Source organism: Mesoplodon bidens (genome assembly GCF_964165515.1).
Source record: "Mesoplodon bidens genome assembly, chromosome: 19".
NCBI lineage: Eukaryota > Metazoa > Chordata > Mammalia > Artiodactyla > Ziphiidae > Mesoplodon > Mesoplodon bidens.
The window spans coordinates 54,270,144-54,281,937 of NC_138179.1; the positions used below are offsets into that span (position 1 = coordinate 54,270,144).

At 54.6% G+C, this 11,794-nt stretch overlaps 1 protein-coding gene across 1 annotated transcript; it reads left to right on the forward strand.

Moving 5' to 3' along the window:
- The first annotated feature begins 502 nt into the window (after positions 1-502).
- CDK5RAP3 (CDK5 regulatory subunit associated protein 3) lies at positions 503-10,564 on the forward strand. The gene is made up of 14 exons (XM_081219982.1): positions 503-611; positions 836-881; positions 2,660-2,791; positions 3,074-3,174; positions 3,538-3,586; positions 4,241-4,419; positions 5,368-5,504; positions 5,670-5,814; positions 6,198-6,308; positions 6,961-7,039; positions 7,612-7,700; positions 9,026-9,231; positions 9,965-10,136; positions 10,227-10,564. Exons 1-14 carry the CDS (start codon positions 606-608, stop codon positions 10,290-10,292), a joined length of 1,518 nt encoding a protein of 505 aa, XP_081076108.1. The 5' UTR covers positions 503-605; the 3' UTR covers positions 10,293-10,564.
- Positions 10,565-11,794: the final 1,230 nt, after the last annotated feature.

Sequence of the window (11,794 nt, forward strand, 5' to 3'; positions counted from 1 at the left end):
GACGCCTCCCTTGACCCTCATCCCTCCCGATCCCTGCCCTAATCACACAACACATAGCAGGTGTTCAACACTTGTCTATTACATAAACTGAGAAGGCAATGTGTGACAAGTGCCACAAGAGACCTTCAAACTACGATCGATCGATCGACGGTAAAGCAAGGCAAGGAGAGAGAAGGCATTTCTAACGACCTCCAGGTTCCTCAGGGGGGCGCTAGGACCTTGTCCGCAGACGCGTTAATCCTTGAGCAGAGGGCTCTACTTCTGCCTGGCCGGAAGCGGCCGGGATCGGCTCTTGGGCGCCGCCTGCCGCAATCGCGTCGCCACTGCAGCCCTTTCCGGGAGACCCCGCCCCTCCACGGCCGTGAGCCCGCCTCACGCCTCCCATTGGCTATCTCCTCTTCTCCCGCCCTTCCCGGGCTCAGCCACTCGGAGCCCCGGGGTGGGTGGGGCTTGAAGCCCGGGTGGAGCGCGCGCCCCGATTGGCTCTGAGGAAGGCGGTGACGTGGCCGGAGGAGACCTAAACTGAGGCTCAGCCACACCACCACTGGATTAGTGGTAGGCGGGGCGGGCCCGGGTCGGCGGCCAGAAGCGGAAGTGGTGGAAAGATGCAGGTTGGGGGACAGTAGCTGGGGAGGTGGGGAGCTGGGTTGGGACCCCTGAACTGAGTTCAGCCCGCCCGTCCCTGACCTGCTTCCCGGGCTCCCTCCGGGGCGCGGCCCTCCCCGGCCTGCCGTGCTGGCCCCGCAGGGTGGCGGTTGGGTCGGTGAAATGAGCGCGCGAGTGGCTTGTTCCCTTCCAGGACTCACGCCCCGTTCCCCGCCGTGTTTCCCTCCAGGACCATCAGCACGTGCCCATCGACATCCAGACCAGCAAACTGCTCGGTAGGAGGGGGCACCCCCGCTCAGCCAGCTGTCAGGGGGAGGCTTGGCCCCTTTGCCCCCTGTCACCAACAGCTGGAGTCCCGACATCCCAAGGCCCCTGTTGAGGCGTTGACCACTCGCCCTGTTCTATGCCCCCATCTGTGGCCGGATTGCCCCGCTAAGAGGAGCGGGAAGGAAACAGACATAGAGTCTGTACTTGACCTGTGTTTTCTACTTTAACATTTATAACATGTGTTGTCAATCATATCTTTCAGGCACAGAGAGGGTGAGGGCTTACCTTAAAGATGGTCAGCTACTGAATGGCAGATCTGAAGTTAGAACCTGAGTCTGTCAGGTTCCAGTATCTATGCTTTTTCGTATTATGCCGAAAAAACCTTTTTTTTTTTTTTTTTTTTTTCCGGTACGTGGGCCTCTCACTGTTGTGGCCTCTCCCGCTGCGGGGCACAGGCTCCGGACGCGCAGGCTCAGCGGCCATGGCTCACGGGCCCAGCCGCTCCGCGGCATGTGGGATCCTGCCGGACCCGGGCAAGAACCCGTGTCTCCTGCATTGGCAGGCGGATTCTTAACCACTGCGCCACCAGGGAAGCCCTGGATTAATTGTTTTGATGCTGGTTTGTCATTAAGATGACATCTGTTTGCCTCATCCCTTTGCTTCTACTTCTGTGACATCTACAGAATTTTTCTTTCTGAAGATTTTAGAGGAATATAGTGGAGGGAATATAACTGATAACTAGCGTGGGCCCTCAGTGTTTGACCAGCTGACAGATTTATTAACAAGGGCAAGGTGGCCACTTAATGGAGCTTCTTTAGTTTCGTTGAAGATTTGTCCCAAGTCTTCAGCACACGTACACTCTTGATGTCATGAAAAGGACCAATAAAACAACAACCATTTATTGAGGGTTTATTCTATACAAGGTGCTGTTTTATGTGCTTGACATGATGAAAATGAAGATCACTACAATTCATTGAGCCCTTGCCATGTGTCAGACACAGTGCTCAGTGTTTTACCTTCATTCCCCCTTGTACTCAGTATCTTTATCATCCCCATTTTACATGTAGGGAAACTGAGGCACAGAGAGGTTGAGAGACTTGCCCAAGAAAGTTAGTAATTAGAAGCCAGGACCATCTGACCACAAAGTCTAGCTCTTAGCTCTCTCCTACTGAGGAAATGTACATGGCTCTTATCCACCTATACCCTCTACTAAAAACACAGATCTGGGCCCAGAATCCAGGAGGTCAGTCACATGGGTATTCATGTGTGCAGGATGATACTTCACTGGTAAGAAGAGACCAGTGTTATCTAGTCCTTAGGGCGCTGTAGGTAGTAGGGGCTTTGCAGTTGTTCATTCATCTGGTATTTGCATAACCATCTTGTATTTTCCATTGTCTTGGTTAATCCCAGCCCTGAGGAAGTGGAAGTTGAATAGCATCTGCTGTCAGTAAGAAAGACACAATTATCCGTGGAAGCAAAAATATCATGGGGAATATGGTCCAAATTGGCACTTTGATGTCAGGACCAATTTAGAGTTTTACTTTATCCCTGTGTTGAGGTAGTTGCTTTATAAAAGTCACACTGTGGATGAAGTCAGGTTGCTGGAGTCTGTTTAGCCCCAAGCATCCCTTCGGGCCTGTCTTCATTCCCATCTTCCCGTGACCCCCACACCTTAACCAATATGAATACAACTTTTAGCCAGTGCCTTAGCATATTTCACTTGAATCAGTGATGGAATTTTGGCCATGGGAATGGAAATGCTGTGATTTGGGTGTTTCTCCTGTAGACTGGCTGGTGGACAGAAGGCACTGCAACCTGAAATGGCAGAGTCTGGTGTTGACCATCCGAGAGAAGATCAATGCCGCCATCCAGGACATGCCAGAGAGCCAAGAGATCGCCCAGCTGCTCTCTGGATCCTGTGAGTGCTTTGGGGCTACATTACTGGACCCCACCCCTTTCCTGGGGTGGTACATATCAGCTGAGCTGCTCCCTTTTCTTTAGCCATAGGGCTGACCCCTAAAGAAAGAGAGGTTTTTATTTGGGGGTATAGATGCTTGTTTCTTTCAACACAAAACGATGAAGGGGAGAGCTATGTCTGCTAAAGTTACCAGCATATACGTGAGTCAGCCATGCGTGGTGGCCACAGTGGGTGGGGAAGACACTGTAATTCTCAAAGTCTTTGTTCTTCCTTGCTTTCCAGACATTCACTACTTCCACTGCCTAAGAATTGTGGAGCTTCTCAAAGGCACTGAAGCCTCCACAAAAAATATTTTTGGCCGGTACTCTTCACAGCGAATGAAGGTAAGTGTGGGCGACGGTGGTAACACTCAGCTGGAGGGTCCAGTCCAGGGGGGCAGAGCCTGTCTGGTCTCGCTGAGGATCCCGTGGAGACGCCTACCTGGAATATCTCCCCCACTTTCTCTCCGTCCCCACAGTTTATGCCAAAAGTAGATCCTACCCCTGGGTTTACATTTGCTCTGGGGATCGCTTGTTGGCACCACACTCTTAAAATAGAGTGGGTGGTCCAGCCAGCATTATGGAGGAGGACGGGGAGTTGGATGTGATGAAGAGACTGGGAGAGCCTCCCCGGCTGGGGGACTGAGCTGGGATGCACTCAGCGGCTGCTGAGTGCTGTTCAGGCCCACTTCCTGTTTCTTTTCTTAGGATTGGCAGGAGATTGTAGCCCTATATGAGAAGGACAACACCTACCTAGGTAAGGTGGCCCAGCCCAGGAGTCCCCATGTCCATGGGGGAGGCCCACTCCCCACGTTCTGAGACAGTGGGCTTCTAGGAGGCACAGTTCATGTGGGGGAAGAGGCCGGGGTGTAGACGTTTGTGAGGTGGGAAAATAAATTCCACGAAGAGTGTTGGGAGGAGGACGACCACCAGGCAGGTCGTGGGCATTTGCCAAGCAGGTGTGTGCAGGTCTTCCACCAGTCACCTCCTGGTGGCTGACTTGTCCACTGAGCACAAGAGGCACGGGTTGTCCTGGGAGCTGTATCGGGGGCCTGAGGGAGTAACTAAAGGGCCGACTGTAGTTCGGGTTGTGTTTTCTAATAGTATAAATCGTTATAATAGCTAATATTGACCGAACACCTACTACATGCAAGGAATTGTACTTGTGTTTTATGTGGATTCTCTCTCTTGATCTTCACGATAACTACTATTGCTCCTGTTTGATAGCTGAGGATTGGATTAGAGAGGTTAAATGACTGTCTTAGGTTCCACAGCCAGGAAGGGGAAGGGCTGGGAGGCCACCCCCGGGCTCTTCGCCACCCGACTAGGGTATGTTTGTGCGTGTCCTTGGGGCACGCCTGCCTTAGGGTGTGCAGATCCGGGGTGAACTTCCTGGGCCCTCCTTTCTCAGTGGAACTCTCCAGCCTCCTGGTTCGGAACGTCACCTACGAGATCCCCTCCCTGAAGAAGCAGATCGCCAAGTGCCAGCAGCTGCAGCAAGAATACAGCCGCAAGGAGGAGGAGGGCCAGGCGGGGGCTGCCGAGATGCGGGAGCAGTTCTACCACTCGTGCAAGCAGTATGGCATCACGGTGAGCGGGCATCACGGTGGGCGGGCATCACGGTGGGCGGGCATCACGGTGAGCGGGCATCACGGTGGGTGGGCATCACGGTGGGCATCACGGTGAGCGGGCATCACGCTGGGCGGGCATCACGGTGGGCATCACGGTGAGCGGGCATCACGCTGGGCGGGCATCACGGTGGGCGGGCATCACGGTGGGCGGGCATCACGGTGAGCGGGCATCACGGTGGGCGGGCATCACGGTGAGCGGGCATCACGCTGGGCGGGCATCACGGTGGGCATCACGGTGAGCGGGCATCACGCTGGGCGGGCATCACGGTGGGCATCACGGTGAGCGGGCATCACGCTGGGCGGGCATCACGCTGGGCGGGCATCACGGTGGGCGGGCATCACGGTGAGCGGGCATCACGGGCGGGCATCACGGTGGGCGGGCATCACGCTGGGCGGGCATCACGGTGAGCGGGCATCACGCTGGGCGGGCATCATGCTGGGCGGGCATCACGGTGGGCGGCGGGCTCTTGCCGTGGCAGGAGGACGGACACCTGGGGCCTCTGAATGTCTTCCTGGGCCTGACGCCTTTGCTTCTGTGAAGGGCTTCCCTCTCAGCCTGGTGGGGCCCTTCTCAGGCCATTTTCTTGCCTGTCTCTAATCTTCAGGCGTGTTCTTTATTTTATTTTATTTTTATTTTTTTGCGGTACGCGGGCCTCTCACTGTTGTGGCCTCTCCCGTTGTGGAGCACAGGCTCCGGACGCGCAGGCTCAGCGGCCATGGCTCATGGGCCCAGCCGCTCCGCGGCATGCGGGATCCTCCCAGACCGGGGCAAGAACCCGTGTCCCCTGCATCGGCAGGCGGACTCTCAACCACTGCGCCACCAGGGAAGCCCCAGGCGTGTTCTTTAGTCTGTTGTGCTCCGCTTCCCACCACTTCTCTCTGAGCCCACCTCGTGGATCCTCTCTAGGGGGACAACGTCCAAAGAGAACTGCTGGCCCTGGTGAAGGACCTGCCCAGTCAGCTGGCCGAGATTGGGGCGGCGGCCCAGTCCCTGGGGGAAGCCATCGACCTGTACCAGGCCTGTGTGGGGTTTGTGTGTGAAAGGTACCGAGGGCCTGTTTCTCCCCAGTGTTGGGGGGACAGTTTAGCTACTTCCCCAGCTGTGCTCTCTTCTCCACTTGTATTTTCCGCATGTGACATTTGAGAGGCCGGGCCCATGCTGGCCTCGTGAGTGGGCAGCAGGAGGGTCAGCTGCCTGCTCCGTTGCAGCCCCACAGAGCAGGTGCTGCCGATGCTACGGTTTGTGCAGACGCGGGGGAACTCCACGGTGTATGAGTGGAGGACGGGCACGGAGCCCTCGGTGGTGGAGCGGCCGCACCTCGAGGAGCCCCCTGAGCAGGTGGAAGAAGACGCGGTAAGACAGGCCTAGGAAGAGCCGCTTCCTCCCCTCATACGCCGTCCACACCCCACTTGAATTCAGAGTCCAGAGGGAAGAAAGGGGTATTCCTGTGAGAGAGACTGTAAGTGGAAGGGCCCAGAAGGCCCTACCCCTTTATTTTTCTGGCTTTCTTGAGACCAGAGAATAGATGAGCTCTGAAGAGGTCCAGCAAGCTGGTCGACTTTGAACTGGGACCCCTTCAGTCCCCTGAGCTCTCTGAAGATGGGCTCTCCTTTGGGAACTTGGAGGCCATTATGCTTAAACAGTGCACTCCCTACTGAAGCAGCCGAGGCCTAGGGGAAGGCAGGCCCCTTTATTCACCCATCTTCTGCGAGCTAACACTTTTTTCCCCCTTCCAGATTGACTGGGGTGACTTCGGGGTGGAGGTGGCATCTGAAGGAGCTGGCTCTGGCATCTCTGCCCAGGCTGCTGGAATTGACTGGGGCATCTCCCTGGAATCGGACTCAAAGGTTAGGATGCCCTCTCGGTCCATCTCTCTGAGGACTTTGTGTGATTGCTGCTTTGGTGATAAGAAAAGTGTTGTCTCTGTCTTTAAAGACATCACATGAAGTTCATAGTTCTTGGACCAGGTGTAGTCCAGTGTGGGGCAGAGTTTCCAAAGTGACATATCAGAGTTTTGACCTCTTTCTTATGGTGTTCGGGGCAGGTATGGGGATATAGGCAGGTGGTACCTATATGCATGGGCCCATAGTGCCATCTTTGCCCCCTCCATCAGGGCTGCAATGTGCCGTCATTGAATTTTTTTTTTTTAGAGCGATTGTTTTTTTAATTTATTTACTTTTGGCTGCGTTGGTTCTTCGTTGCTGCACGTGGGCTTTCTCAAGTTGGCGGCGAGCGGGGGCTACTCTTCGTTGCAATGCGCGGGCTTCTCATTGTGGTGGCTTCTCTTGTTGTGGAGCACGGGCTCTAGGCGCGCAGGCTCAGTAGTTGTGGCTCGCGGGCTCTAGAGCGCAGGCTCAGTAGTTGTGGTGCACGGCCTTAGTTGCTCCGTGACACGTGGGATCTTCATTCATTGAATTTTTGAGGGCTTTGGTTTATTCTGGCTCCCTTTGCTGGAAAAAGTTCTCCCAACACTGCTGGGGTTCTTTACTCTCCACCCAGGAAGCTGGGGGTGATGAGATAGACTGGGGAGATGCTGCTGCTGCTCTGCAGATCACCGTGCTGGAAGCCGGAACCCAGGGTGAGTGCACCCCTCCCTGCAGCCCTGGCAGAGCCTGCCCCCGTGTCTCTAGAAGCAAAGAAAAAGTACACTACCAAGATTGGGCTTCTCAGACATTTACCTGGTTTTTCAAAATCATGATGATGTGAGTTCAGGCAGATAGAGAGAGGTTCTTAAAATTAAATCTAGAAACTCTCAACTTTTTGGATACTGAATGTGGGTCAGCTGTTCTCTGGGAGGTTCCGAGAGGGCTGATAGGCTCTGAGGCCTGACCTGGTTCCCCCTCCCCACAAGCTGAGAGTAGGGATCTGAGCCACTAGAGGGCAGTGCAGGATGAGACTTCACGCCCACTAGAGTGAAGGAACTTACCATTCTTTGGAACTCAGCTCTGTGGTCCTCCTCACAGACTTGGGTTGGCACTAGTGCCTGATTAGGGCTGAGACAAATGGGAAAGGGTAACCCTTCCCACTTGGGTTGGAACAGGAAGTGGCCTTAGTGCAGTGTCTGTGTCCATAATAACCCACCAGGACTTCTCAAACTGAGAGTCTTCTCCAGTCCTCAGCAACTTTATCACTTCTCTCTCTTCCCGGCAGCTCCCAAAGGTGTTGCTAGGGGCCCAGATGCTCTGACACTTCTTGAATACCCTGAGACCCGGAATCAGTTCATCGATGAGCTCATGGAGGTACCTTTGTCCTCTGGGTGAGGCGGGGGGCGGCCTGGCACCAGCATAGGCGGCATCGCTCCAGATGCCTTACCTGACCCTTCCTTTCTGTGTAAGGATGCTGAGCACTTTCCTTGTTCTGGAGCACGGACGCACATATTAGGATGCTCCCCCATTCATTCAACTGTGTTTATCATGTACTTCCTAAGCCCCTGGCACTGTCTTGAGGTGCTGAGCAGCGAACAAATCAAAGTCTTTGACCTTATGGATCTTATATCCTAGTGGGGAAGGCAGACAAGAAACAAGACAAACAAGTAAAATATGTAGTATGTCAGGTGTTAACATAAGTGCCATGGAGAAAGGGAGCTGGGGAGGGAGCTGGGGTTACTGGGAAGGGCTGCAGTTTTATGTTGGTGGTCAGGGAAGGCCTTGTTGCCAAGGTGACCAGTAAGTCAAGACCAGCAGTGGGTGCAGAGAGAGCCATGCTGATATCTGGCAGAAGAGCTTTCCAGGCAGGGGGAGCAATGCAGAAGCTTTGAGGGGGGAGGTGTCCTGCACGTGTGATGCACAAGGAGGCCACTGTGGCTGAGCAGGGGAGCTGGGGGAAGTGGAAGAGCCCAGAGAGCTGAAGGGAGTCGGAAATTTGGCTTTTACTCTGAGGGAACTGGGAAGCTGTTGGAGGTTTGGAGCGACATGTTCTCATTTGCGTTTTAGTGTCATCACTGTGGCTAAAGTATCCAGCTGCCTAGAGTAAGGAGCCAGTGTTCTTGGATCTTCTTTCTGGGACTGGGAAGCAGGGGGGCTTGTCTTTGTTAATCTCTGGGTCTGTCCATTTCTCTGTGGCCTGCTGGCTGGGGAGGGCCTCATGGAAGGCCTTGTCCTCCCCGGTCTAGTTCAAGTTTCCATGGTCCAATAAAAGTGACAAGATATGCGGCTGGTTCTCAGATTCTTCCTAGCCTTTTCGTAATCCAGGGCTTCTCAACTCAAACATGGATTCCTATTCCCTGAATCTCATTCTTCCCATGGAGAGAAAATACCTTCACTGGGCAGAGAGAACCCTTTGAATCTCTGCATCGTAGTTATGTGCCCCATAGCCTGGGAGGAAGGAGAGGGCTCCAGGGCCAGGTAAGGCCTGAGACAGCAATGAGGGACTGAAGGGTGATGGTGGAGGCTGCCCCGAACTCCCACGTTATAGTTGGTGAGTTTCTAGCCATAAAAATGTTCAGAGGAAATAACTGCTCCTCAACCCGCATCTAACCCTCACCTTATTCTTCATTTTGACCAGCCGGAGGGCCTAGCTTCTGAGTTCTTTTCTCGGTCTGAACCAAATCCTCTTCTGTCCACAGCTTGAGATCTTCTTGTCCCAGAGAGCAGTGGAGATGAGTGAGGAGGCAGACATCCTGTCCGTGAGCCAGTTCCAGCTGGCTCCAGCCATCCTGCAGGGCCAGACCAAAGCAAAGATGGTCACCATGGTGTCGGCACTGCAGGATCTGATTGGCCGGCTCACCAGTCTTCGAATGCAACACCTGTTTATGATCCTGGCCTCACCAAGGTCTGGCTTTCCCCTTGATGTTGGGCTGTTCAAGGGCGTGCTGCAGGGCCCTGCCATCTCGGGCAGCCCTGACTCTTTTTTTTTTTTATAAATGTATTTTATGTATGTATGTATGTATGTATATATGTATGTATGTATGTATCTATTTATGGCTGTGTTAGGTCTTCATTGCCGCACGTGGGCTTTCTCTAGTTGCGGCGAGCGGGGGCTTCTCATTGCGGTGGCTTCTCTTGTTCCGGAGCGCGGGCTCTAGGCACGTGGGCTTCAGTAGTTGTGGCTCGCGGGCTCTAGAGTGCAGGCTCAGTAGTTGTGGCGCATGGGCTTAGTTGCTCCACGGCATGTGGGATCTTCCCGGACCAGGGCTCGATCCCGTGTCTCCTGCATTGGCAGGCAGATTCTTAACCACTGCACCACCAGGGAAGCCCCAGCCCTGACTCCTTGTTTCCTCGTCTCCATGACCCCTTAGACCTCATCCCTGCCTCCCATAACTGCACCATCCCAACTAGGGATGGCGGTTCTCTCTGGGGCAAGGTGGGTTGGTTTGAGGTATACAGACAGAACCTGCTTCCCCTGTAGGATGGGGAAGTGGGAGTGGTATTCCTTGCAAGAAAGGATTGAAGGATGTGGAGGCTGAGAGGTCAATTAGAGACTTGGTTTCCTGAGCCTCAGCAGTTGGATGGGGACACCCAGGTTGCCCAGCGACACCAAACACTTACCTGAGTGCCCGGCCCAGGTATGTGGACCGAGTGACTGAGCTCCTCCAGCAGAAGCTGAAGCAGTCCCAGCTGCTGGCTTTGAAGAAAGAGCTGATGCTACAGAAGCAGCAGGAAGCCCTTCGGGAGCAGGCGGCTCTGGAGCCCAAGCTGGACCTGCTGCTGGAGAAGACCAGGGAGCTGCAGAAACTGGTGAGACAGGAAAGGCAAGCCCGCCCAGTTGCTGCAGAATGAGGTCCCTTTGTCTCTGCTTCCTGCCCACTCCGTATCACTGTCTTTCAGATTGAAGCTGACATTTCCAAAAGGTACAATGGGCGCCCCGTGAACCTGATGGGAACCTCTCTGTGACACGCTCCCCATTCTTCCTGCCTGTCTTCTCAGCCTTCAGGATGGAGGAGGGACAGCCAGGGGCCCTTCCCAGCAAGAGACCAGGCTGACTGGAGGACGGAAAGCCCCAAGACGGAACCATCACCCAGATGGTTGCCTTGGCACCCACTGTACTCTCTGCACGAAGCTGTTTTAATTGGTCCTGTGACCCATCAGCCTCAAACCACAGCTTCTGCTCTTTCTCATTATCTAGTTGGACTTAATAAAAGAGGAAGGGACTCTTGTTTCACTACTGATAGTGCCGTTTTCTGGGCCTGGGGTTGAGGCTGCATGGGGTTCTTGATCCTGTGGAGTGCCAGGTTGGGGACTTCTCTTTGCTTCTGGTGACGGGGCTGGGCCCCGATTAGTATCTACAAATGGTTCAGCAAGGGGCTCTGGGGTAGCTGAGTCAGCTGGGCCCCTTTCTCTCCATAGCCAGGCCCAGACTGCCCCACTCAGGCCAGAAGCGCAAGGGGAGCAGTCAAGCGGCAGCCTGGTTGGAGCCAGCAAAGCTGTATTTTCCTTTTAATCACAGCTTACCTCTAGGCAGAGGGAAAATGCGGTTTGCGGAGGAAGGGTCTGATAAACAAGGTGGGGACAGGAGTTGTCACCTTCACAAGCTGCCTGTCCACTTCCTACCCATAACTGGCTGCTCTGTGATTGGATAGAGCCCACCCCAGGCTAGCACCCTTCTCCCCGGCCACCTACCCATCCCCATTTCCCAGGAAGGTAGGGGTTGGGGGTGGCCAGCAATTCGATTTTAATTTCATAGCAGAGCAGTTGATTCATGGCTCTTTGTCGCTGGCGTTGACTCCCGTAATGACTTTCCATCAAAATGAAAAGTGGAGTGACACCACTCATTATTCCTGCTGCTTGTTATCTCAGTTCTGGGGAGGGCCGCCCCCTCCCTGCTGCCTTTCAGCCGTCCTGGACAGTGAGTGATGGGCCCTATTAATCACCGACCCCGCGGACTCCAGCGGACACACGCTGTCCAGAGGAGAGGGAGATAAGGCGGCATGAACTGCTCGAAGCCGCTCGTATCAATTAATGTCAGCCCATCGCTTCCCCCCAATCTTTGCCCGTTCACCTCCCTCCTTTTGGGGGGATTGAAAGTCTAGGAATTGAAGATGGAAAAATATTGGTGTGGAATGTCGAGGTAAAACTGTCCTTGGAATAGAAGGACATCGAGGGGCCTGAGCGGGCTGCATCCTGCCCTCAGCTGCTGTGAAGGCTCTCGGCGGGGGGCGCTGTCTGCACCTCTCAGTCGCTTTCTCTCAGAGAATGTCCACTACCTTCTGGCCCACCTGTTTGGCGGCTGGCTCCACTGGCCTTCTGGCCTGCTCCTGGCAGCTGCCACCGGCTCACCGAGGCATGCTACGCCAGCCCACTCTAATGTCCCTCATCCAGTCACCAGCTCTTACATGGGCTCTTCGCTCGCTGGCACCCGGCTTTGGGGAGAGGCTGTGGTCATGTGACCGTGGCAG

Coding starts and splice junctions, on each gene's coding strand:
- CDK5RAP3 (XM_081219982.1), top strand. Junction 3,587..4,240: donor GAAGGACAACACCTACCTAG/GTAAGGTGGCCC, acceptor CTCCTTTCTCAG/TGGAACTCTCCAGCCTCCTG. Junction 5,505..5,669: donor GTGGGGTTTGTGTGTGAAAG/GTACCGAGGGCC, acceptor GCTCCGTTGCAG/CCCCACAGAGCAGGTGCTGC.